The sequence below is a fragment of the Mugil cephalus genome, chromosome 23 (assembly GCF_022458985.1).
Source record: "Mugil cephalus isolate CIBA_MC_2020 chromosome 23, CIBA_Mcephalus_1.1, whole genome shotgun sequence".
Taxonomy (NCBI): Eukaryota; Metazoa; Chordata; class Actinopteri; order Mugiliformes; family Mugilidae; genus Mugil; species Mugil cephalus.
The window spans coordinates 11,154,313-11,181,676 of NC_061792.1; the positions used below are offsets into that span (position 1 = coordinate 11,154,313).

Consider the following 27,364-nt stretch of genomic DNA (forward strand, 5'->3'; position numbering starts at 1 on the left):
CGGTGCTGAACGCGTGTAATGGGAAGCGCTGCCTCCCTCCTCCATGCGTAAATTATGTAGGGCAGGACGGAAACGCGTTTGCTACCTCCATTTGAGAGAGAGTAAAAAAACACACAAAAAAACCCGGCCGGTGATTGTGTGAAGGAGGAGGGGGGGAAATAAAACAGGAATCAAATCAACAAAGAAAAAAAAAGCCACCCTCGTTTCCGATCACCGTTTTTTTTCCTTTTTTTTTTTGACAGAGGAGGAGTAGCGCATCACGACTCGCCTATTGTGAAGCAAAGGAGAGGAAAAGATGGACATCACGGATCAAGGAGCTCAAATGGAGCCTCTGTTACCCACGGTAAGTCTAAAGAAACACTCTATTAATGCTCTGTTTCATTAAGTGTAGCGGATAATCCGAGAGGACCCTGAATGAACTGTTGGTAATGAGCGCGTTTCCATTTAGAATAAAGCTGTGGATGTTGGAATAAAACGTCCCAAGGTGGATTTATGTGTTTGTTACATATGCGTTTTTAAAAGGAGCAGTCACGCCGGTAATGTGTCGTCTGGGTATCACGGCAAACATGGATGCTGCGCACCATAAATTGGGGGTAAATTCTCCATGTGGGCATTTTTGTGTGTCATGTCATTTTTATTTTTAATTTTTTTTTTTTTTTTTGAGTCCATGTTGTTCCCCCCCAAAAAATCATGTATGATTCAGTGCACAGGTTGACGTGCTACAGTTTGATTTCATCTGCACAGCGGTGCTGCTGCACGGAGATGCTCCATAACCATTTTTTCTTTTTTTTCATAACCCAGTTTTTATGCACTGTGTGTAACCTGCCGTCAAGCTGTTGCTTTAAGTATACTGCAAGTCCAAGATGTTATCCCGGGATTAGAAGCACGAAGTGTTTGATCCGAGCAGTGAGGAGGCTGAGGGATCAGTGGGATGCAACGCTCTTTATTCTTAATTCATTCACGCCTTATTATCATTGCATCCCACAGAAATTCACAGTAAGGTGATTAAGGTGTAGACAACATAAGCGTACAAGCGTGTTGTTTATTTTGTTGTGGAATTGTGCAACAGGGAACAAACAGGTCAGGGAAGAAAAAAAAAACACACTTGGGTCAGAGCCCTCTCAGGCCACTGGCAGAGTTTCAAACAAGCACGCCTCAAACACAAGGCATCGCTCCACTTGAAGCCAGAGGCTGCTTCTGCTTCTGCTTCTGCTCCTGTTTCTGCGGTCAGCCCCCCTCCTCATTAGCATTCAGGTGAGCCCGTGCTGAGGAAGAGAAAGAGAAGAAGAAGAAAAAAAAATGTCTGCTGTCCTGACTCCCAGTGTCAGAGGAGAGAGATGAAGCGTGTTGCTTTATGCCTGTTTAAAAGCAGCGGCCGCTCTGGAGGCAAATCAATATTCTCCCCGTTTGTTCTATTTGTGGATGTGTTACGTGAGGATTCAGTTTTCCCCCGGCTTACAGTGTACAGTGAAGCCTGACGGGGCTGGAGCGGATGCGGGATGGCTCTGCTGTTTCCCCTGCAGTCTCAATGCGGTGTGGTCGCTTCCCTGTCACTGTAACTTATTGCTGCTTCCCCTGTTCCTCCTCCTCCTCCTCCTCCTCCTCCTCCTCCTCCTACGCAGCAAGCGTTGTCATGGTTTCACCAGGATGTGTATGAGTATGTGAGGTGTTAGTATGGTAGGAATTTCAGGGACTCCTCTTAATGGAGCCGCTCTACCAGGCTCCCATGTTCCCAAGGTCAAGCATGAGCGCATGTTAGATTTACAACAGGAAGGACTGCACCTGAATGCATCATTGTTATTGCCACATCTCCCTTCTGCCTTTGAGTCGGGACACTTGAGTTAACTACACGTCGAGGCATTCCTCAGCAGAAAATTTGGCCCCGATAGCGATGCCTTGCTTTTGTCCCGTTGACTGATTTCTCGCTGTTCTTTGTCTTGCAGGAGCAAAGTTCCCAAGAAAATAAAGATGTGGTGAGTACATCTCTCATTCTCTACTTCTGGCCTGCAGAATGTCGTATTGATTCGCTCGGTAATAACGATGATAACTCAGTTTAATGCACCGGTTTTCAAACTTGATAAAAAAATGGCACAAGGGGCAGAATTGGAAAAATCAATATTTCTAAGCAATAAACTAGGAAATATAAAGGGCAATTAAGGCATGTGCTTTAATTGACCTCATATTTAAGCAGAGTGTGCGTTAGGACATAGGTCTTGAACAGGGAGGGGGTCCACTGAGGTACTGCAGGGGGGTCGCAAAGGCTTTGATTGATTAGACGTTTTTTATATATATATTTTTTTATTAATTTTCCCCCACAAATTTAAATGCACTTAATATAATGTAATCTCTGTGCTTGCTGGATGTGTAAATATGGGCAACAAGTTCACTATATCAACTATATAAAGTAATACTGTGACATAAAATATTAATAAAAATTTCCTCCCAGTCAACGAAAGAAAGATTAACCAACAGTTAAGTCCAAAATGTTGAGTGGTTTAACCAGCTTTCTGTCTGGGACGGGTGAATTATGTTAATTAATGTTCACGGCCCCCCAAAAAATGATCTAAACTTTCACAAAAAGCTACAATTAGAGTAAAATTGATTTATTTTTTACTAGGAGTTGAATTATTTTTACAACGCTGTCCTTCAGTTAAGAGTCCTCCTCCATCAAAGACAGATTTCCTCGAGGGCCCCGATGTCCAAAGTGTGATCACATCTGGCTGCTAAGCCACGTTTTCTATGATCTATATTCGGCGCCGCCGCACGTCTGTATTTGGTTCATATCACTAATTAGCCAGCTTGCTGAGCAGATGTCAAGTATTTTTAGATCACAATGGTCACGCATGTCACCATGCATCTGGCAGCGTGCACAACAGGCAGCCGCACATAAATAACCACCGATAATGGGAATTAAGTGGAGCCGAGGCTTTCAGCAGCTAGCACGGTGTGAGTATAACCAGACGACGGAAGCAGCCGTGGAGAAGAGTTTCTACATGTACATGTGATCTGTTCTGACTGAACATTGTTTATGCAATTTGGGGCTGAGAGCCAGACTGAGTCCAAGAATGTGTCTCCCACTGGTTAACATGTCAATCCTCCACCTGGACTTTGACTTCTCAAAATATTGCGAACTTTTCTCTAATTTATTCTTCAAATTCTTCATGAAATGTCAAAGAAAATTGCTCTTTGGTGAAAGGTGCAGCATAGCAAATGTTTTAGGTGGCATCGCTATCGTCTGCAGACACATTCTTGTTAAGGGTAATACGAGAAGCCTGTAAATTAAATATGGAGAAGCAGAGCGGTTGGCCCAGCGCCCAGACACAGCGAACCGTCATCAGAAGACCTGAAGAGAAATGAATGACGTGGCCTCACACCGCCTCTGTCTGGACCAGAGATGTAAACCTCAACACACTGCAAAGTTTACAGCCGGCTGCAATGTATGTTTTACACATGAGAGGAAATAACTCTCCACACCAGCAGGTGGCAGTAGTCTGCATTTATTGTTATTTCAACATAGTTGGTCAATCGGATTGTTAAAGTTGGACGATTTATTTACATCTGCTATCTGTACATAAAGTAAAAATTGGACAAATGATTTAAAATGGTTAGCTTAGCTTAGCAAAATGCCTAGAAACAGGTGAACACCTTTTCCATCCATATTTACCAATAAGCTCTTTATATGCCAGGCCATACCTTGTGTATAAAATTTTGTTTTGTTTCAAAAATGCTTTAAACTTGTCAAGGAATAGCACGACTTTGTTGTAAAAGTCCCGAACCTAACCTTCTCTTTGGTTTGGGTGTAACCCAGTGAGGTGACAATGGTGTGGTGACCCTTTGGAGCTCCAGACAAGTCAAGTCAAAAGACGATTGGTGGTGAGGTTCCTCGTCCGTCTACAACTTTACATAACCTTACTGGTTTTGGTACCTAGAACTCAAATGGTCCTGGATCTGACTTGCCAGGGGTGGTCCTAATTAAAACGCTGACTGTCCAATTAGAGCTAGGCTAGCGGGCAGGTTGGAGAAGATAACAAGAACAGATGGAGGAAGTGTGCTGGAGTCACCCGGGCTCGCTCTTTTTCAGCGTGGCGTCCTTGGATCAGTGCTAAATCTCCGTTCGACTCGGTGATCCAACTCCGCGTGAAGCCTCCCCACCGCAGCTAGGAGCCCCGGCCGGCTGTGCTCCTTTCCGTGGTTAATTATAGCAGCGTCAGTGGATAGAGGGTGAAGAGGGCATGGAGGTGGATGGTAGATGATGAGAGAAAGACTATTAAAATTAGACGGTGCTGCTAAATTGGACCCCTTTAAGTGCATCTCCACGCGCGAATGCTGCAACAATAAAACCCCTCCAGAAATATCGTCCGACACAAACCACAAAAGGCGTTTTAACAGTAACGTGACAGGCGGCGCAGCAGAAATATCTGCTTGTTCCTCCGGATCTGTTTCGAGCACACCATGTGCTAGCACAGATTCGCTGACAATGCACTACAGCCAGAGAGCGGCTTCTTTGCCTCAGGTAGGTTCTGCAGACACGCTTAAATATGCACGCACTGTACACAGCGAGGCTGCAACGCCAACGTCCCGCTTACCGCTTCTTCTGACCTGTGATGGGACGTGCAGCCGTGAGGTGTGTCAGAGCAGCGTGAAGCCCTTCCTGCAGGAGGGGTGTCGGGGTTCAACTCCCAGCGACCTAAAACTTGTCTTAGGTAACGGAGCCACAGAGCTCGGAGGCTGTGTGCATCACAGCGTTGGTGATGTCAGAGCGCTAATCTCTCTAGGGGGATTGGCGGATGGACGATTGTCAGAAACATTTGATGCATCCCTGGATGAAAGCCGTCGGAGGCAGAGGGAGAGAAGGAGCCAGAGTCGGAGCAGTGCTGAGCTGAGCCGCTTTTGTTTTCATGCCGTGTTCGCGGGGGCTTTTTCGGTGTGAGGCTGCCGCCGTGTTCCAGGATGGGAAGAGCAGCTGACTAGAGCGGCTGAGGAGAAGAGAGGAGGGGAGAGGGTTTGACTTGAGAGGCACAGAGAGAGAAGCTAACTCTGTCTTTATCTACGATTCTCTCGGACTCTCCATAAATAACAAACACTCACTCTGAGCTCAGAGTGGGGCTCAGGCCCTGAGCCTTAGCCTCTTACCTTACAACTGCCGCAAGCACAAGGGGAGTTAGCGGGCATCCTGCCCCCAACCTTACAGGAGGAGCACCATGCTCACAGTGGACCTTAATAAAGCCTTTTCCTATCAGGTAGGTCTAAGTGTTCACCATCTTATAGGACCAGCATTACTTTGACTGTTGAGTAATTCCAGTGGCATCACTGAGTTTAGTTTCATTTTGTTTTCAGACCTGACAAACTATAGCTGGAATAAATGTGCCATTTCACTGACTGCACGCCGTTAGTGCATGTATAGATAATAGGTTGCGGTAGCCTGGGCTTCCTACGCTGCAGAGAGGGCCAGTTGTGCTGCCGTGCATGCGAAAAGTCCCGGGGAGGTTGGCTGACAGATGGGACTGCCGTTCTGGGGCAGGAGAGGAGCTTATACCGAGCGCTGTACTGACCCTGCTGATCCCTGGGAGGAAATGGGTGAACAAGCTGAATTTGTTTCAGTTTGAACACTTTTCCACACATATATATGTTTGTAGTGTTTTTTGTGGGCTTCTAGGATGTGCAGGATTATTTCCCTACTTGCTAGCTCACATCCTAGCTTACCTGATGCTTTGTATCTCCCTTTGTCCGATTGAAGTTGCGGATGTAGAGATGTTCCAAGCGTACTCAGCATATTCTTACCCAGGATGTTGCTGATTGTGATACTCCGGACATTGCCACTGTAACTATGGCCATCTGTAGGGATGGAAAACCATGACAACAGAGGCGTTGGACCAATCGCAGGGCTTGTATAGCCACTGTTAATCCACTCCCCCAACCCTCTTAGCTAGCTACAACATCTAGAAGCACTCTGGCTCTTAACACATGTAGAAAGTCCACTAAAGCAGATTGACTAAGCATGAAACGCCACCTGCTTGGCTTTTTTCGCATGCCGAGGTCGGACGATGAATACAACGCACTGTGAATCATCGTGTACACCTCCTGGCCTAGATCTCAACGTATAATAATGTTAACATTCATCATCCCTGCCATTGTGAAAGCCTCGGGAGAGATCACGGAGGAACGCAGAAATGAGGTCACATATCTGCTTCCCAGAGAGGCCTGTGGTAATATGAACAGGTTCCTGGAAAGGAGCTTGTGAGAATCAATAGGTCTGTCATTTATACTGGCCAGGAGAATGAAATGCAAGCTGTCTTGAAGACATCCTCTGTGTTGTTTTAGAACTAGTAACGCCCTGAGAGATAACATTGCTGGACAGTTAATGTGATCGGCTAGTGTTGCTTTTGCAGATTTTTCTTTTCCATTACGCTCTGTGAAACTGACCAATCCCCAGTCTAAACGCAACCACTACTGAATCTGTAAATACTGAAAGCACTGTATTAAAGAAGGTTCTCATCCATAAAGCCTCATGCTCAAGTAAAGCAGTTTTAATTGTCGCCCATGGCTTCGAAGCTGGTCAACCCAGGCTCTGGTTTCCCAAGAAACCCTTGTATATATATTAAAATATTCCAGTGTCCGGACAGAACGAGTTCTTCTTGAGTCACGACTCCCAAAAATACTCTATGTGGGTTCACCAAATTCTCCGACCCTGCTATTAGCATGCTCAATTTGGTGGTTGGAACCAAAGTTGTGGATGGCGTTTCCTAGGGGTAAATGTTTGGGGAACTCTTATGTCAAATTCAATCACTCTGGCTTCAGTAGAAGTTGTATTATTATTGTTTCCGCAAATGTCGTCTTGCTAGTGGTCTCCATGTGGCGTTTTAGCGATTATGCTAACTACATCAGTCGTCAAGCTCGTCTCCCGTCATCCGTCCACCGCTACGACAACCCCCATTGCAGTCGTGCGTCGGGTCCCTGGTTTGCAGCTTTGGCAGAGTGAATAAACGCTGACCCAGCTGTCACGTTGAGCTTCAACTTTTAACTGCGCTTTCAAACAAAAAGGTCACAGTCACGAGGAAAGTGGAGCGCATTGTAAAAGGAGGAGATGTGGTGATGCAGCTGTAATGTGAGGGGGGTGGGCAGGGTTGGAAATCAAGTGTTGTCACAGAGGTGTACTTGGAGTTGAAGCAGGTCACTTTCACAGTCGGCTGGGTTTATTTTAGGACCGCTTCACGGCCAAGGCTTGGAAACACAAGATGTTGTGTGCAAGATTAGAAGGTACAGTAGGTGTACTGTATGTCATTTGTTTCACTTTTTACCCAATGAACTTGATGGCACACTGGCTCACTCGATCTTTTGTGTGTAAATCAGATACTCTATGTCAGATATTAAAGTCATTACATTTGTGGTTGGGACACAGAGTGCACATAACAGGATATGGGGGTAGATTCATGTGTGCCTGAGAGGAAGCCTAGAGTGAGTAGGTTTAAGGTAACTATAAAGACCTCAAAACCACATTTCATCAGCCTAATGTTACACATGTCTCTGGAGTTCAGTTAGAAAATCTCACATCTTCTCAAAAGACCCACAAGAAATACAAATACAAGTGAGAATTGGTATCTTTTCAACCTTCCTCGCAGAGAGAGGAAGAGGCTGCAGCTGCATTAGCTTTGCATGAGATACGTGCAAACCAAGCTGCTTTACCTTGAATTCAGCTTCCATGAATTTCAGTGTCCCAAAAAGGGATGTTTTTGCTGTTGACGCTAGTCTCAAGGGATGTTTTTGTGCCGTGCAATGCTGGAAAGTTGGACAGAGGTGTGCTGAACTTCTTATCTCATTTTGAGCTTGCAACTGTTTAATGTACAAATACACTTAGACAGCACTGTCCTCACTTTACTGCTTTTGGGCATTTGCGCCTGCCTTTCCTCTGGTGGGGGTTGTTCCATCTGCTTTTATCACTTACTGTACCTCATATCTGATCAAACCACATCACAACTTTGTTTGCCTCCAAAGCTGCTACCAAAGTACCAAATACAAACATTACGAGCCTTTCCAAGCTTCTCTTGAATCAGTCGCTTTAAAATGTCTATTGGTAGGAAAATCAAACGTAATGTAATTTGCAGTAATCTGATTAAAGATGGCTAATATTAGCTAATGTGAGCTCCCTTATGGTACTGATCACACAAGAGCATGAAAAGCTATTGCTGCAAATTGATTTCAACATTTTAACCCATTTAGTATATATTTATTTTTATTTTGCTTCCAGTCGTACATGCATGGCTGCCTAATATAGTCGAGACAGTAGATGGGCTCCTGCAGGACTTTGACTGTGAAGCGCCCGTGCATGCATCCATAGGACGTGCGCTGAATCAAAATGAGACGAAGACGAATGTTAAACCTTTCTCCTGAAGGTCACGCTGCCTGGCTTAGCGTCGCGGCTTTGCGCGCCGACATGGACACGCATGACTGAACATTGCGTGACATTAGAACATCCCCTGGTCCCTGAGTTCGCTTCCAGTCCCGAAGCCTCCTCTTCCTTTGTGTGACGCTCATTCACCCACACTGCTCTTCCGTCACACCACTGACTGACTGCAGAGGACCTGTGTGCCTTGTTGTACACATTTGGACATCCTATTATAGCGCGTGTAAAGCTATGCAACATCTGAAGATGAAAAAGCCTTTAAAATATGTAGACATAACATACATTCATGCTACATTCAAGTGCGTCTGTTCATGCCTGGTCACATGTCTACCCCTCCTCCTCCTCCACCGCCACCTCTCCCCTCCCGACTCCCCTGGAGTCTTGGTCACATGTTCCCGTCCTCGCTGAAGCCCTCCATCACTGCCCAGCGGACCAACCAAGAAACATCTGATTTAATTCCTCTCCTCCACCGTGCAGGGGCCCCTCCATCACTGATCCCGTGGTCAGAGACGAGGTTTTATCCCGCCGCAAAGGCTGCCAGATTAATCTCAACCCAGATTGGCGAGCTGGGATGCGGCGCTCTGGGCTGGTCTAGGGTCAGCAGCATGAGGCAGAGAGACCGGTGTCTATAAATAGAAGCAGGGACCTGCAGGCGGGAGATTCTGGCTCATCTGTCATAGTGAGCAGGGTAAAGCTTTGCATATCAGAAAGCCATTGTTTCATATTTAGTATTTAGTTACTAGGACACAAAATAGAGAATTGAGAATATGAGTATGTCATGTAAAGTTTAAAATCCATACCCCGGTCAAAGTCTTATTACAAAACAATCTGCACGATAATCTCTGTGTCTGGGTTCATGTGCACTTGTGAAATGATTTCTCTCACAGCCCAAGTACTGTTCATTCCCCTTCTGGCCTAAATTTTAAGATACAAAGTAATCCTTTCATTTCAACTTTGTGGCCAGTTTATTTTCTCATTTTTGGAACGGCCTCCTTCATTCTCTGAGAGGAAAGATCGACCTGTAAACTCAGGACCTTCTGAGATGATGGTCCACAATCATTCTACTGCACAGGTCTTCAACAGGGGGTCCGTGACCCCTATGGGGGTTCACGGCAGCACTGCAGGGGGGGTCGAAAATCTTTGGTTGCTTAGTTGTTTTTTATATATTTTTTTGTAATTTTCCCCCACAAATTTAAATTTCTTTAAATACACATCAACATGATTCCAATGTAGTTTAGTATGTTAGTATTTAGCTATGTTTAAAGTTAAAACTATTAAGAAAATTACTAAAAATTACTCTCTTAGCCAAATTGCTCTACCAAGTGTTCAATTATATCTATAAAGTGGTTTAATTACGCAGTAGTAAGATGAGAAAATGATGCTGTCAGGGAAAATAATTACTTAGGTTTCCCTGTGTTCATATGGCTGCACGCTCTTACAGAGGTCCTTGGTGCAGTGGCCACCGCAGTGGTAATTCAAGACTGATACACACATGTAGGAGGTCTGAGAAACACAATATGTTGGACTTGTAGTTGACTGTCGCAGTGGTTTCAGAATTCTCATCCTGGGTTTGCAGTTTTCTTTCTGCTCGATAAAAAATAAAAATAACAGTGCAACCAAAACAGTTTTGTCACTAAACAATATCTAGAACTATCACAATAAAATACTGGTAATGGAAATGCCTACGTTTCCAAAAACCTCTCAAATATCACTGAAACATCTTTACCTCTCATGAAGTTTTTTTCAGACATATCGATATTAAACATTATCGTAAAAGTGCAATGGAAACACTGGAGATGACGCAGGGGGTCATGTGACCAATTCATCTTGCGTACCTTTCAGTGGAAACACGTAACAAAGCACCATTTTACTTGATCAAAATGTCAGAAATATCGCTTTTATTTTGTGAAAAACTGTCAAGGAAACGCAGCTAATGAAACTCCAAGTCGTCTCCATCTACTACTCTCTCGCTAATCTCACTAACTTTTCCAAATTCTGACGACAAACGCTCAAAGATAAATTCAGACAACGCACTTTGACCTCTGACCAACGGAAAAGTTTTTCCTAGAAAACTACAAAACCTTTGACTGCTGTGAACAACTTTTGGGCTATAATATTGGGGCTAGCAGCAGCAGCGCCCTCTTCCCCTCCACGCCTGTCACAAGCACTCACATCCTGCCCATTACGGTTCTTTTCGGCTCCTCTGACCACTCTAAAATTGGGTTTTTGCCACTTTGTCTTCTGTGCTGATTATGCATGTGATTGCTCTCAGAGCAGATGGAGTGCAGTCATCAGTTTAAGTGAGAGGAGGGTTAGGATGGGTGTGAATTTGATTGCGGAGGCACGCACCATGACACAGTTAACAGGAAATAAATATATATATATCAGTCCTTCAGATCACCATTAACCATCTGCCAGTGGACGCCAAGGGAAGTCCGTCTCCAGAGACTTGATGGATTCTCATCTGGGCCTGTGCGTGCATGTCTCCACGAGTGAGTCCACTTGCTCGGTTAATGTCTCAGTAAGCCCACTACGCCGGCCCTCAGCATCTGTCCACGCATGGTTGTCCGTGTTGCACAAGCAGCGCTTTCACTTAATCTGACAGGATCAGTGAGTGATGTCCAGCTTCCACCACCTTCAGCTCGGCACGGTTTACCAGACCATTCATATTTTATGGAGCCTTGTTTGTGTGAGCAGAACTATTGCAGATTGGTTTAATTGTCAAAAGGCCAAAACACCTTCTGAATCACATGAATATATATTGACACAGCTTCGACTATGCATTTCCTGTTTCAGTTTAATGTCTTCAGAAAACAACGGGCAAAATACAGGTGATATTTTTGTAGCAGCACTGGTCGACTTTGTAGAGTTACTCAAAATATACTTCCTTTCAGGTCCAAATTTATCTGCTTTGAATAATAAACCGGTTCAATCAGTCCTGAAGAAAGACACAGTACAAAACTGGAACAGCAACATACTTGATGGTGCCCATATTTGGACTACACTTAGTCAGTTGGTTGTAACTATACTTGTATATTTTTTCATGAATTTTTTATGAAACATAGTGACATATCGGTGCATTTGATTACATGGTGTTTGGAACACCGTGCTGCGAGACACTGTGTCAAACCAGAGCATTTTCAATGTAGAGCGGTGGTGAAGATGGAAAGGTCCGACAAATGAAGCGGACTTGTGCAGTGTCGTTTGTGTTTTTTTGTTTTGGGGTGACCAGACGTCCCCGTTATCTGGGGACAGTCCCTGTTTTGGATGACCTGACCCCTGACAAAAGCTGTCCCCGAAAGTGTCCCCAATTTTAGCTTTTTATGAACGAAGAAAAAAAAGTTGCGCAGACTACAGTTATTACGGTAGCTGGTTGCGCTGCTATTGATGTAACAGACATAGTAGTTTATATATGTCAAAATAAATTAAACCGTAATTGTCCCTGTTTATTCATTTCATCTTGATCACATTTAATTATTTATTTTTTTAATATCCACATGTCCACATTAGCAGTCAGTGCTTACACAGGACCGTGCTAACCTGTTTTACTACTAGTGTGTAATTATTCTACAACATTTCCTCATCATCACAGTAAAACAGTCCATCCTTAGTCAATCTACTGCATTAATTCCTCTCTCAACCAGAAGAAAATATTGTGAACGAGTGATTATGCATGAAAAAAAAATACCGTAATATACTGTGGTACCATCAGAATTTTAAAAAATACCGTAATATATATTGTTGGTCACACCGCTCAGCCCTATGTACTTGCCATCCTGTTACGAGCCTCGTATTGTGATAAGAATTGAGTCTGGCATCTTAATCTTGACTAATGTACCCACATTTATTTGCTCATTCTGTTTTGTAGGCGTGATTTGAAGCAAGAGTGAAATAAAAGTGCAATATATTCCCAGTGGAATATCAACGTGGGAAGTACAAAAAAAAAAAGAAAAAAAAAGAAAAAAGGCAAAAATAATTGCATGCAGTAATGAACACTAATGACCTGCAGGGCCGCTACACAGTCACAGAGTTAAATGATAAACACTAGACTCACACACAGGAGAGATATGGAGTCAGAGGACATACAGAGATAGAGGGAGGGGGAGGACACGTCACCATGACAACTTTTGGTTCTGGTGTTTGGACCCTGGAGGTATTGGCGAGCTGCTCCCCGGTCAGGAAGGTTTTGGACTCGATAAGAACAACCACACTCTTTGAGGCTGGAGCTGTGTTTATCCCTGGCTACTGTACACAGTGATGCAGATATTACCCAATCTGTGCTAATCATTGATCTGGTAAAACAGGGCTTCCAATAAAGACAATGAAAAAAAAAACCCATACAACAAGCCAGAGTTCACACAGATAATTAAAAATCATTATTCAAACCACCACCAGTCCCCGTTTTAGTTTTCAAGGTCAGGTCTATTTATAGGATAACCAGAAACGCACTACGCCGCATCCATTAGCACCAGCCCTCGTTTCCTCCGCTCTGCGCTTTGAGCGCGCGCGCAGTCGCTCCGCTTCCCCGAGTAAAAAACACCGGCCTCGCCGGAGCTGTGGGCGGCGGAGCAGCGTTCACGCGGTTTTGAGGCTTACGCACAATGATGCATCCTTGACAAAAAAAAAAAAAAAATCACGACTCAGAACAAATACGGCGCGAGCTGGCACCCGGGAGGTGAACTCGCCTTCTGTTGCCATGGTGACAGCCGCTGGACGTTAGCGTGTGATGCTGAGAGAGTGTGTGTACATAACACCTAATCACACTAAGGTTGATGGAGGCCAAGTCTCCTTACATGGACCGTGAAGCCGGACTAATCTGAAGTTTCTCTACAAATATAATAAATAATTGTGCGCATTACTGGTTAAATGTGTGTTGTTGTGTTTCACATGTGAGTAATGACTCGTAATTGTGTCTCCTGCAGAGAACCGATGAGGAGGCGGTGGTGGACCGCGGGGGCACTCGCTCCATGCTCAACACCAACTTCGAGAAGGAAGAATTAGAAGGTAACACCCAAATATAATGATGTTAAATGTTTTTTTTAATTTGTGGTCTCCAAGAACTGTCACGATTTGACGTCACCTCACTGGTGTAATCTGGTAACCTCAACACAAACCTTCCCAACGCGGCAGATTTACTGACAGCAGAGCAGCACCGACACCAGACAACCTGTCTGTCAACACGTCTGAATCACCACAGATGGATGTTAGGTTTTGATGTGAGCTCCGCGGCATCAAAGGGCCGCGGCTCCATTCTCCACACATCTGTTTGCGTCAGCATTTCAGAGCTCGTCATGAAAGAGACAGACGTGCGGCAAACACATAGCTTCCTGAATAGACGAGGGGATTTCAATGAAGTAGGACAGCTTTTTATTTTTAATTTTATTTTGGAAAATTGTTTTGGGTTTTATTTCTATGGGATTTACAGGTAGTAAGTAAAAATATCACTATATGCAGGTGTGGCTCAGGTGGTGGCTGAACCTGGACGACTGTCACTGGTCTATGAGGAAGAAGGCAGAACACCATTTACAATTTAATTTATAAGAGCACATTGTAGAATAAATCACTGCATGTATTAAAAATAACAGAAACAATTATCATGGAAAAACAGCAGAGTTTATTCAGTTTGAATACCGTATCTATACGGTATGGTACGATAATTTTTTTTTCAAGCCTAATCACAATTACAGCTCAGAGATTAATAAAAAAAAAGAATTAATTAATTAATTTCATTCATTGTTTCATATGTAAACACTTTTAAACTGCTACGTCTGTAATGTCAATAGCAGCTACCGTAATAACTGTAGTCTGTGTGCAACATTTTTTTCGTTCATTCATTAAAAACGCTGAAATTGGAGACGTTTTCGGGGACAGCTTTAACTTTAATGCAGTGTAATCAAATACACTGGTATACTGGTATATTAAAACTATATACAAAGGATTAGGGTGAACATCAGGAATAAGACAGACTCCTAATAAAGTAGATCCCATGTGATTTACCAAGAATAGAAATCATTGGTACATTCAAAGAATCGGTTCCTCCGTCAGCATCCGCTGAACCTGGTTGCCGGGCAACGCGGGCCGAGGCAGCCGCAACAAAAAAATAAAAAAATAAAAAAAAGATGTCACTCTTTCATTCTGACACTCTGCCGGTGAGATATTGTACTTTCATCTGAAGGACCCTTCAACCCTGGATGATGGTTTCCGTAATAACTCTCCGTCCGTCTGTCTCTGCGCTAACAAAGACAGCAACCAGGGCAGGAGAAGGACGTCCTCTGAAGCTTTCTCAACCCAAACACGGACCAAGATTAACTGATTTGGGTTGAAGACTGCCTCATGCCTTAAATAAAATAAACCGTCAGTGTGATTAATAATTGTCTAAATTTTGCGTGAGCACCATGGAGTACATCTGAGAGCAGAGCCCAGTCGCTGCAGCAGTCACAGATCATGGACAGCAGCCCTCCTCCAGCCACTAACAATCTCGGCGGTCACGTGAAGCCGTACATACATGACTACACACTCGGCACGCCGCCCACCGCTGCGACTGACTGAAGGCCACAGAAGAAAAGGCGTCGTATGACATCAGCGGGAGTTCAGGCCGGGAGGAAGGGAGCTATTTTTGTAAAAGTCTTCCACTTGCGAGACTCGACTCATGAAATATAAAGCTCCCGTTGCTCTGCTCTTACATTATGCTCTGCTTGTGTTATTTTCCTTATATTGTGAGATTTGCTGCGTGTGCACGGAGAGAGTCCCTCCTCGTTCCTCTGCTTCTGACATGCATAATTTACCGGATGCTAAGAGTAGTTTGCTCTGGATGGATGCGTCTGCAGCAGAACATGCTCTGACAGGGAAGGTAGATCCAGACTACAAATATATTTTGACATATAGTTAGTCATCTCAATGCACTCTCTCAGACCTCCATTAACCTCTATTGCAGATTCTGAGGTGATGGAGCGAGTGTCCCTCTGGAAATGCTGTCACTTCCCTGTGCTCATAGGTGGTTCCTGTTATGCCTGTTGATCGTTTAAATCTGATTAGTGTCCTTGATGGGATTAGTCATGTATCCAAGGAAGTGAACACTTGCACATGCACCACTTGGGATATTTTCTTTCCCCTCATCTGGATTTTGGTGATTATAGAGTAAAAGGACAAAAATAATCTGTTGTTTTGTCAGTTAAGTGAAACTGTCTGTACTTTAGAGGATGTTCAACAGTGCGACAAGCATCATTAACGTCGATGCCTCTAAAATCTTTCGATGTTCTTATTTTGTGCTGATGAGAGGCAGTAATTTTCCCCATTTTGCTGCTCCCGAGAATCAAATTGCCCCGGTAATAGATCCATTTGGTGTCGCATTATGCTGGACCCCGTGGCGCCTTATGCTGGACCCCGTGGCGCACCCCGTGGCGCCGTGACGGATGATGAGTACAGGGTGTCCAGTAGTATTGTCCGTGTCCGTCCACTGAGCCGAGGGCGCTGGGAAGGAAGCGGCGTCCTGGCAGCTCGGGACGCAATAAAAGACGAGAAAGTCGGCTCGGATTATCTTCACGCTGACCCGCGGAGGCGCGCTCAATGCATGCACACTAATATCTATCCTGGATTCATTTGACAATAAAATGAAGCTAATGTAACTGCAGAAGTGATTTCAGCGTCCTCACAGAGGACAGTAGGTCTCTATCCGAGCGCAACCAGAGCAGGGCCTGGAGGTAGCAGTTTGTTCGTTAAGTGCTTTTCTGGTTCCCATCTCACTGACTAAATGACTTTCACTGCTAAATGTTGCATTTTCTCCAGTCATTTTTTCTATTAGCTGTAAGCTCTGAGAGTCTAATCCCAGGATAACGTGCATGAGATGGTTTCCCCTTTTTTTTGAGGCAGTGAGAGGTGGCAGTATGCTGAAGACATCTTCTCCTTCCTATAAGATTTAGGAAAAAACACAATAATGCACAATAATGTACTCATGCAGGCCCTTTGTTCAAATGACAACAGGGTAACTGTCTGGGGTAATGCAAGGAGTAGTGCACGGTCCCCTTTACTTTACAGTATACAGAAGTTCACTTGATTGGGTTTAGGCTTAGACTTAGGCTTAGGCTTAGGCTTAGGTTTGGGCTTAGGGTTAGGGTTAGAGTAAGGCCCATATGTTGGTCCGCCTCTGTGATTTTTTCAAATATCACACAAATTTCTTTAGTGAATCCATTTTACGTACCTGCATTTTTCTCTATGTCGCCTCCAGGTCACCGCACTCTCTACATCGGGGTTCACGTCCCCCTGGGCAGGAGGTCGCATCGTCGCCACCGTCACCACGGACACAGACACAGGAAGCGGTCCAAGGAGAGGGACTCTACAGCTGACGATGGACGAGAATCCCCCTCACACAGTAGGCGTTCCAGATGCAAGAAGGCGTTTTAAAACTGCTCTAATATACACGTAAAAATGCATATTTTTACCCCCTGCGTGCTGCTCTTTCCCTTCCCTATCTCCGCTCCCTGTCTCCCGCCGGTCCCATTTGCTGCAGCAGACACGCCAGCTCAGAGGGTGCAGTTTCTGTTGGGGACAGAGGATGGCGACGAGGAACACATCCCCCACGCCCTGTTCACCGAGCTGGACGAAATCTGCCTCAGGGAGGGCGAGGACGCCGAATGGAAGGAGACAGCCAGGTACACCTCTGCAGACGGCCCACATGGGCTCGGCCCCAGCCAGATGTGATGTGTTTCATTCGTTGCACCTGAGGCTTTCATCTAGTTTCTGTCTGACTGAAAGCTTTTCTCATCAGGATGCTGAATCCGTGTGCTATGTGCCGTCATTTCCAGGTGGCTCAAGTTTGAAGAAGACGTTGAGGACGGCGGCGAGCGATGGAGTAAACCCTACGTAGCCACCCTGTCTCTACACAGTCTTTTTGAGCTTCGCAGTTGCATTATGAATGGCACTGTGTTGCTGGACATGAGGGCCAACTCGCTGGAGGAGATCGCAGGTAAAGAAGAGTTACAGAAAAAGCTAACAAAAGAATTTCTGGCGTTCCCCAAGGCTCCTTCCTCGGTCCTCTTATGTTCAATATCTACATGCCTCAACTATATAAAATATAACCAATATCTTAGCTTTAAAATGTGACTATGGTCCCAATTAATCACCCTAATAATGAGATCTATGAATTTTCTTTCCATTCATCAAAATATTGATTTTTATTTTCTGCTTCGTAAAGCGCTAAAGGGTTCATGCACTAAAAATCCCTTTGTCATCTCCTGTTCTGCAATAAAACACTGAGACCTCGACCTCAAGTATTTCAAATATAAGCTGTGCTATTGCCTTTAATTAAATGTAATGGATATTGTTCTTAGCTTGCTCACTTCAAGTCCAATTCTTCTAACGAACCTTTCAAGGGTTCGTAGCAGTGCGCAATATAAATCGACAATGTCAGCAGAAGTTCACCCAGAAATACAATCCTAATGATTGTCTGACCTTGTTTCCTGTGTTTCATTATTTCAGCACGGAAAATATTTAGGTGATTATGGCAAAAACTGTTCCACTGCTGAGATCTGTTGAACTTAACCTGGTTTGGTGCGATTAAGCAGTGGGTTGGTTGTCGTTGGAATTAACGGCTTAGTTTTGCTGGCTGCCGCGCAGCGACAGACACAATCAGAGGAAGCCTCTGTGAATGCACAAATTACTTAAAAATAAAGTAGACTGCTAAACGCACATCTGTGTTGTTCTCTGCTTGCGTTCCCTTCCTCAGACATGGTTCTGGATCAGCACGAGGTGTCTGGCCCCGTCGGGCAGGACGCCAGGAGGAGGATCCGCGAAGCGCTGCTCAAACAGCACCACCATCAAAACCACAAGAAACTGGCTAACCGCATCCCCATCGTACGCTCCTTTGCTGATATTGGCAAGAAGCAGTCTGAGCCTCATTCCATGGATAAGAATGGTGAGCGCCTACACCTGTAGTAGACAGGACCACAGGCTTTTTAACACCCTGTATTATTTCCATTACAATCATATATGTTGTATGTGAATATATTCCGTATGTTTTTATGTATGATGTTGTAATCCTTTGCATGATTTTTCCAGTGTGTATCCATCTGCGACTTGCTGTTCTACTATTTGATATCTCATTTTCTCCTCTTGTTTGTGTTTCTCCATGTTTGTGTACGTGTCCGTCTCCTGTCTTCTGCACGTGTGCATGTGCATGTGTGCCAATCACCCAGTAAACGGCCGTTTTTGTCAAACCGTAAAAGCTCCCAAACATTTGTCAGACAAAGCACCCCCCGAGAATGCTTACCGGAGGTGCGTATGTTGCGTGCCGTGTCTGTCCACCCCTTCATCACCTTTGAGCTCCCCCGGGAGCCACATGAACCCAGACTCGCCCCTCGGTGAAGCCAAGACCAAACGTCTTAGTGCCCTTCAGGCAGTGGCCCAAGGCTACTGCCCCATCTCACAGGAAGACACAGAGCAGGAATTCTGCACAGGCAACCAGCTAATTGTTTGGCTAATGCTAAAGTCTAGAGATCGTAGTAGCAATAGAATAAAAGAAACACATTGAAGGGAGAGTATCATCACGAAAGCACAAGTGATACAATAAATACTCGTACTTCACAACCATACTTTTAAATACAGCTTTTAAGAATGGACAGACTGCAGAATTATTCAGAACTATTTTCATGATGTTACTCTCCACTTCTTGTCATTGTTATTTAATGAGTTTCAAGGCTAGAAACCATAGTCGTAGCTTTACTAAAACACTAAAAAAAATCATGATGTAACTTAATAACACAAACGTGATCATCCTTGCAGTTGGTAATCTTATTCAGGCTTCTTGTTGAAAGTTTAAAGAGTCAAATTAAAGGACTGAGTAACAGAGTGTTAGCGTAGCTTAGGACATCTAGAAACTACTGATATCTCTGTTCCTTTAAAGGAATCATTTCTAACTAACACAGCAAGACGGCAAAGAAGAATATTTCCTAAAGTGTTGCACAGGGTCACAGTCGTGGTCCCATACTGACACATTTGAGCATTTTGAGCGAGCCACAGTTGTAGCATTGCCTCAAAGTACTTTGATTTTCGTCACAGGAAACAATCTTTGACTTAAATGAAAGTAAACAAAGCACTTCAACCTCCTGAGACCATGTGTCCTCATATGTGGACAGCATATTTTAGGTTTGTGGCAGCTTCTTCTGTTTCATTTAGAGCCAAAGTCAACATAACTAAGATACTATCTGTGGTAAAAACATGGTAGCGGGCGTTTTAGCGAATTCGTTCTGCAGTCGATTGTGTGTCAAAAGTGCAAAACTGTGCAAAACCTAATCAGATTTTAAAGTCTAAAATTGTTTATTTATGCTTAGTAGCTTTTCTAGATTAATATGACACGCAAATGTAACAAATTCTATCACTAGTAACGAGCTATAGCTTTGCTAATTAGCAAATACTCATTTATTATGTGCAATATATACTATATTTTATTACACAGTGAAATAATCCCCATGTCCACATATTAGGACATAATTTTTTCCTCAAAAACTACTTCCTGTTTAAAGATGATGCTTAGTTTTTATAATATTAGGTCCTAATAATCCAAAATAACTTGGGGAAATTAAAAATGCATTGCAAACAAAAGCTCAGGTCTCAGCAGGTTAAGTGAAAGTTAAAGATTGTCCTGTTTTTTTAAGCTCACTTAAATGAAGCCTACCTTTCAAGTGAAATCACCACTGCACCACTAACCATTCATCAGATGCTCCTAAATACAGTCTAGCTGTAAACAACACTCACCTGGTACACTCTGAAAAAGGTACAACATTGGGTTTTTTGTCAACAGGGCTAATCCTTTTCACCAATAAATAGATATATAGATGCAGCAAAGGGCTCACTGTTGTGTCACCTTTTTCAGAGAATGTAACTGTACCCCATGGTCGCTCACTGGAAACCTTTGTCTTCGTGTGGGAAAGCAGTATTGTGATAGGCTTGGCACCCCTGGAAAACTGATGTCGGTTTCCTGCTCTTCCCTGACAGGCCAAACAGTCTCGCCCCAGTCCCAGCCGACCAACACCGAGGGCAAGCAGGACGTCAGCCGAGAAAACAGCGCCGTCGACTTCAGCAAGGTGAGCAGCCAGACCCACTGCTGCTCCCGCTGTTTACCCACGGCCACTGATAGCCAGGCTCATAACTAGCGCCGCGTGTTTAACCAAGCTCGGGTTACGTGTGAAACTTTCCTACCCTGGGAAAGTGGCGCGGTCTTACTTTGGTTGTGTTTGGTTTTGACCATTACTAACCCCTTCGCCCCAAATGTGTTTTTGTTTTCGTCCGTCTCACAGATTGACCTCCACTTCATGAAGAAGATCCCTCCCGGCGCCGAGGCGTCCAATGTGCTTGTTGGGGAGCTGGAATTCCTGGAGCGCCCCGTGGTGGCCTTCATCCGCCTGGCTCCTGCTGTACTGCTCAACGGCCTGGCTGAAGTTCCCATCACCACCAGGTAATACCCAATCTGCTTGCGTCTGTCTCCGTGGGTCGCTGGGTGGGTCAATAATCCCCTGAAGGCTTTCATTAAAAAAGGATTTGACTTTTACCCAAAAAAACCCTTTTTGTTCTTTGTGTTGCACAGGTTTCTTTTCATACTGCTTGGGCCTCTGGGAAAAGGTCCCCAATATCATGAAATTGGCCGATCTATTGCTACGCTGATGACTGATGAGGTGAGTGGAAGATGTTGTTTCCTAAATGAGCTAAGATTTAGCCACATTTTCCAAGTTATACATCATCATTTAAACTATAAAAGTCAAAAGAATGTGTAAAGAAAGACAAATAATTTAGTTTCAAGGCCCTTTAACATGATTTTCTGTTCATTAATTGCTCATAAAAAGCTAAATAGGGTTAAATCTTTGCCTTTCTAACAAGTGGTTAAGAAACATAAGCTTAATTTTTGTCTATTGCTGGTATATTTGGACATAATTTAATCAGTTTTTACTAATTTTAAGTGTTTCTAGTGCACGAGTTCTTACAAATTAAGTGCAATACCAATTTGCACTTTTCAATATATCGTGATGTGAATGTCTGAGAAGCCTCACACTCACACACTGGGCTTAGAATGTATTTACTCAGAGATGAGATCTCAAGCGCTTACGTGCAGCACTTGAGTAAACATATTTGTTCTTTTACGTCACTGGATGCCAGTTTATTTTAAGACGGAGCAAGAGGCACTGAAAATGTTCGGCTCCCAGGATGAGTTCATATTTTCCTGAATATGAAATATGCTCAACCTGAGAAAATATATGTGGGATAATTTTTTATATATATATATATTTAATTTCTTTTAGTGCAGCTCAGGGAGCAGAGAAGCCGTCCTGTAAATCAGTCCACTTACCAGCTCCAGGCTTGTTTTTATATAACCAAACCCGACCTTTGACTTAAAGCGAGGAAAAACGACAACAAAAAAAAAAACCTTTGGGGTACGACATGAAAATCGTGACAGGAGATTTCTCACAGTGGAACTACGAGCCAATGCCACCGACGCCATGCCAGATGTTGCACATCTTTTTCTGTCATTGGCAGCGGCCCCTTAAGGGACGCATGAAAATAGACGTGTATGGACGCTAACCTACTTCATCATATATGGGAATGAATTGAATCCTGTCGCCGTGATTCGATTCCGCATGAATAAACTCTTGATTACGAGGAAATGAATTCTCTGTTTACGTCTCCGCATAGATTTTCCATGACGTCGCGTACAAGGCCAAGGACAGGAATGACCTGGTGGCGGGCATCGACGAGTTTCTGGACCAGGTGACGGTGTTGCCCCCCGGAGAGTGGGACCCCTCCATCAGAATAGAGCCTCCTAAAAACGTGCCCTCTCAGGTAAACTGTTATATTTCTCAAAAATATAGAAAAATGTGCGAAACATTTAAGTGTCTGCGCTTTGATGCCTCTCCCCGGGGTTCTGTTCTCAATCCTCTGCAAAAAACATTTTCATCCGTTAGTTATTTTGGTCCACTTTCGAGAAGAGATCTGGAAGCTCGGTAGCTTGGCAGGGAGGTAGTTTCAGATTTAGTTTTTTTGTTCTCTCTCCTCGTCATTAGGTTCCTGCGGCGACTTAATCACATGCCACTGTGTAATTAGATTGTTATGTGTATCAGAAGGTAATTTAAAGCATCTCTGCGAAACGTGTCGCCTCTGCAGAGATTTTAGAGTTATCGCCCTTGCGACGGTGACAGCGGACTGACAGTATTCGATCTCGCCCTCGCAGGAAAAGCGGAAGATTCCCCCCGTTCCCAATGGGGTGACGGATCTGGGAGAGTCCGAGGAGCACGGAGGGCACGGCGGCCCCGAGCTGCAGCGCACTGGGAAGTAAGTGTTGGAGAGCGATCTGTTGTGCGGGAGCCCCCGAGCTCTCGAGGCTCTCCTCTGGGCCCGTCTCCCTGTCGCCTCTTAGCCGCTGTCCCGAAACTGTAAATTTAGCTTTCTTAAGAGGCTGCCTTAAAGGATCTCTCTTAAGAGGTAGGGCTCCTTTTGTTTGAGTTTAAATTCACTGTCACTTGAGGCGAGTCCAAGCACGCTAACCCACGCGAAGTCACGTTCTTTAATAATGCATCAATCTGCCACGTGAGTCGCACACAGCTCCTAGGACTGGAATATCTTTATTGTCATTGTAGCATGCACAAGGAAATGAAGCGCAGTCCACTCAGTGCAAAAATTAAATGTAATATAATACAACACAGAGCAGAGGTCTTCAACTGTTTGCCTCAAACTTCAGGTCCTCTGGGGCTGAATACATGTGTCTGAAACTACTGAAAATGATGCTCATGTTTTCATTTATTTATTTGTTTACTTTGCCAAGTAATAATTCAGATTCGGTTTCGGAGCAGAATTGGAGCACGGTCGTGATAATGTAAGCTTAGATGGCATGACCCAATAATTCTGGGACTATTACATTACATAAACGCCACAACAACAAGACAATGACTGTGATTTGCGGGCGTTGTCCTAATTTCTGTTTCGGTCGCTGAGCAGTCGGAATAAAACGAAAAACAAAAAAACAACACGGCTGCGACGCGACAGCCATAAGATACGACGAGTTTTTAATGACTTTTAAACATCCAGACATTTGCACTGAGACTTGCAGAAGAAGCTAAAGAGAAAAAGAAAAAACGTGATGACTCCAGATTCCCCTGTTGCTACGAGGGGATCCTTGAACCGAAGCGTGAAACAGTGAAGTGCAGACACGGTGCACAGGAGTGAATGATGTGCTGCTGTTAAAGCTGCGGTACACTGCGGTACAGGATCCCCCCCCTTTCCCCAACCACCACCCGGGACATGGCATGGATGCCTACCGCTCAGACTGAAATAAGCATAACAGTCTGCTCACTGTTGCTGTAGCAACCCCCCCACCACACCACCACTCCACTCCACTCCACCATCTTCATGTACTGCAGCACTTGGCTTCCTTACATACGATGATAGATGCATGAGTCAGCACACGTGGACTTGAACACGGGGTGGTTGGGTAATAGTTTTATATAGTTTAATTTCCTGGAGATAAATGAGCTGGTGATGCTGATTGTCTGGCGTCTGTCCATGTCAGATGATTACCTCAGATGGACATATGAGCTCTCAGAGATGATGATGATGCTTTTATAAAAAGACAACTTCTAATTTTTCACAGGTTCTGCGGTGGGCTCATCTTGGACATCAAGCGAAAGGCTCCCCACTATCTTTCCGACTTCACGGACGCCGTCAGCCTCCAGTGTCTGGCCTCCTTCCTCTTCCTCTACTGCGCCTGCATGTCGCCCGTCATCACCTTCGGGGGACTCCTGGGCGAGGCCACAGAGGGCCGAGTGGTAAGGATCTCTAGGGTGGACGCACGCACGTATCCTGCGATAGTTGTTTACTGAACTCTTCTGACTGAGTCAGCCCGGCTTACGCTGACCGAGCAGACTTCCTGTTGCTTCCGCATGAGTCACAGATGCTGCTGGAAGCTGCAGCATGAGTGTGACCGCCACTCTCATGCATACAAATGTGCTAAATAGTGCTTCCACATAGGAAGCATTTGCATGTTTATCATCCGGACGCTGTCTCCTGTGTTTCCAGAGCGCTATCGAGTCCCTGTTTGGTGCGTCCATGACTGGAATCGCCTACTCCGTGTTTGCCGGTCAGCCTCTCACCATCCTGGGCAGCACGGGGCCGGTTCTCGTCTTTGAGAAGATCCTCTTCAAGTTCTGCAAGTAGGCTATTTCCTCGTTCTCCATTTAGACTTCAAGCCTCGCCGACAATGTCACGTCCTCCTTGTCCACCTCCTCTGTGTGTGTTCGCTGTGTCTCTCAGGGAGTACGGCCTCTCCTACCTCTCCCTGAGGGCCTGCATCGGCCTGTGGACGGCCTTCTTCTGCCTGCTGCTGGTGGCCACGGACGCCAGCTCGCTCGTCTGCTACATCACGCGCTTCACCGAGGAGGCTTTCGCCGCGCTCATCTGCATCATCTTCATCTACGAGGCCCTGGAGAAGCTACTCCACCTGGGGGTGCACTACCCCATCAACAAACACAACGACCTCCAGAAGCTCACGATGTACTCGTGAGTGAATTTGAGACTCTTTGTTGCGTCATGACACGACAGATGGTGCGGCAGTATAGGAGACGCCCTGTTCGATTTTTTTACAGTAATGGATTTCGCTTTATGGTGAAATAATCCCACGCTGAGTGAGTGTCCGAGGCACTGCATAAGCTGGCGAGTGGCTCAAGCCAAGAGCTCCTTCTGTGGATTTCTGTTGCCAGCAGAATAGGTCACTTCACATTTGCATTGCATTGCATTTATGGTGTGCACATTGCAACCCTAACCCTAGCCCTAACCCTAGCTCTAACCCTAACCCTAACCCTAACCCTAGCCCTAGCCCTAGCCCTAGCTTTAACCCTAACTCCCAAGAGGACATTTTGAACTTGCTAGATTTGCCCCAGCAACAAGCCTGAACCTTAAAATATCCATAAACTCTGAAGAAACAGCAAATATTTGTGTTTGAGACCCTAAAGCGGTTGAACGCAGACAAATTTAACTGCATGCCATTGAAAACCCAGTTATTTTAGTGCGTTGGCCGACAGCTTCTTCACACCTTCTCTCAACTTAACCCTGAAAACAGAGAGAATCTGCTTATTGGTGGGTGAATGAGATACCTGCAGACGCTTTGAGCACTTTAGTCAGTCGATCCAATTTTATTTGTGTAACACCTTCCATATGAATAAAAAGATAGACTCTTCTAGTGGTGATATAAAACGTATAGGTATCAATTCAAAGCAGCATCTATAGATCGTGTGTAAACGTATTTACCTCTTGTAACCTCTGAGACTCTCAACAATCTATATTTTCTATTAATATATTCATGTGATGGCTCCGTAGGTGTGAATGTGTAGAGCCCAGTGACCCCAGCAATGAGACTCTTCGCTACTGGGAGGAGAGAAACATCACGGCCTCACAGGTCAACTGGACCATGCTGGAGGTCAAGGTAAGGAACCCTTGTCATTTGACGCACCTTAACTCACTGTGTGAAACAAAAGGGCCGGCTGACTCGAAGACCAAATCCCATCAAAGTTAGGGGGGGGTATTTCTTGCAGCCGCTGGCGCAGTTGTTGTGTCTCGCTCGGCCCACACTTCGCCTCATCAAGAAGCGTCACGAGTCTAGATGGGGATTAAGAACACGTGGGCAGGATTTCACAGGATTTAGTCGCGCAGAATGAGCGTGGAGATGCGCCACGGGGAGCGATATCACAAATCAGTCAAGCCGATGAAGCCGGCGCGCTGCGTCACTCCTACACATTACATGAGTAGTGGCAAAAGGAATCACGTGAGGACTTTATGCAAGAGGGTGACTCATGTACTATATAGACAGTGGAGAGAATCAGGCTGTTGCAACTCACTAATTCATCACTGCTATCAATCATTTTTATTGACATCATTACTCCCCCTCCCGCTCCCATCCTCCCTCCGCTCATCGCTCTGATCTGATATCACCATCGTCATCACCGCCGTGTCCTCTGGGGCCAGTAGGAGTGCGAGATGTTCCACGGGGAGTTCGAGGGCACCGCTTGCGGCCCCCACGGCCCGTACATCCCAGACGTCCTCTTCTGGTGCGTGGTCCTCTTCTTCTCCACCGTCTTCATGTCGGCCTTCCTCAAGGAGTTCAAAACGAGCCGCTACTTCCCCACCAAGGTACATGCACCTCCTTCACTATGAGCTATGTCATCTTCAAAACTTAATCTGCTTCATTAACCTGACAGTCTTGTTTAGCTGTGGGACCGTTCTCCTTCTTTTAGATCACACCACCATCTACAGGTTGTTTTGTCACACAGCAGATGTCCTGCAGACTTGCTGGCCTCTGTCTGTGTGCGAGCTGCAGGGGTTTATCATAGATTCTTGTGGCGTGATGCCGGCACACAGATCTACAGTGTGCCAGCGCCACCTTGTGGTGAAAGTGATGGCTCCCCTTTAATTTAATTTAACATCGTAAAGCTTTCTCAGATCTATATCAGTGAGTGAAGAGGACGCTCTTTCAGCCATGGGCCACAGAAAAATGATTCTTTCTTTAATGATGAGCCACTATAGAGGGCTTTTAGATGCGTACTGTGCATTTACAACATTGTCTTTTTCCTCCAGGTGCGGGCCATCATCAGCGACTTCGCCGTCTTCATCACCATCCTCACCATGGTGCTTGTGGATTACGCCTTGGGGATCCCGTCGCCTAAATTACAAGTCCCCAGCAAGTTCAAAGTACGTCTGCAGCAAAGGGCACGTGATGTGTTTTCCAGGAAATAGCACAGAAAGTAATAAATAAATGAATGAATTCTCTTCAGCCAACCAGGGATGACCGAGGCTGGCTCATTAACCCTGTGGGGCCCAACCCCTGGTGGACCACCATCATCACCTCCATCCCTGCCCTGCTCTGCACCATCCTCATCTTCATGGACCAGCAGATCACAGCTGTCATTATCAACAGGAAGGAGCACAAACTGAAGG

General features: G+C 45.0%; 1 protein-coding gene across 2 annotated transcripts in view; it reads left to right on the plus strand.

The window, feature by feature from the left end:
• LOC125000869 (sodium-driven chloride bicarbonate exchanger-like) overlaps positions 1 to 27,364 on the plus strand; it is a 33,068-nt gene continuing 5,704 nt past the window's right edge. The window contains exons 1-19 of one of the 2 annotated variants that reach the window (XM_047576608.1): positions 1 to 343; positions 1,944 to 1,973; positions 13,324 to 13,405; positions 16,626 to 16,769; positions 16,908 to 17,049; positions 17,203 to 17,363; positions 18,123 to 18,311; positions 20,390 to 20,478; positions 20,692 to 20,849; positions 20,979 to 21,066; positions 22,079 to 22,225; positions 22,614 to 22,714; positions 24,030 to 24,204; positions 24,455 to 24,588; positions 24,689 to 24,934; positions 25,751 to 25,856; positions 26,399 to 26,560; positions 27,005 to 27,118; positions 27,202 to 27,363. In XM_047576608.1, the coding sequence (XP_047432564.1) occupies positions 296 to 343; positions 1,944 to 1,973; positions 13,324 to 13,405; positions 16,626 to 16,769; positions 16,908 to 17,049; positions 17,203 to 17,363; positions 18,123 to 18,311; positions 20,390 to 20,478; positions 20,692 to 20,849; positions 20,979 to 21,066; positions 22,079 to 22,225; positions 22,614 to 22,714; positions 24,030 to 24,204; positions 24,455 to 24,588; positions 24,689 to 24,934; positions 25,751 to 25,856; positions 26,399 to 26,560; positions 27,005 to 27,118; positions 27,202 to 27,363 (2,478 nt within the window). In that variant the 5' untranslated portion in view covers positions 1 to 295. The remainder of the gene's footprint in view (positions 344 to 1,943; positions 1,974 to 13,323; positions 13,406 to 16,625; positions 16,770 to 16,907; positions 17,050 to 17,202; positions 17,364 to 18,122; positions 18,312 to 20,389; positions 20,479 to 20,691; positions 20,850 to 20,978; positions 21,067 to 22,078; positions 22,226 to 22,613; positions 22,715 to 24,029; positions 24,205 to 24,454; positions 24,589 to 24,688; positions 24,935 to 25,750; positions 25,857 to 26,398; positions 26,561 to 27,004; positions 27,119 to 27,201; position 27,364) is intronic. The other variant, XM_047576609.1, reaches the window with a different exon arrangement.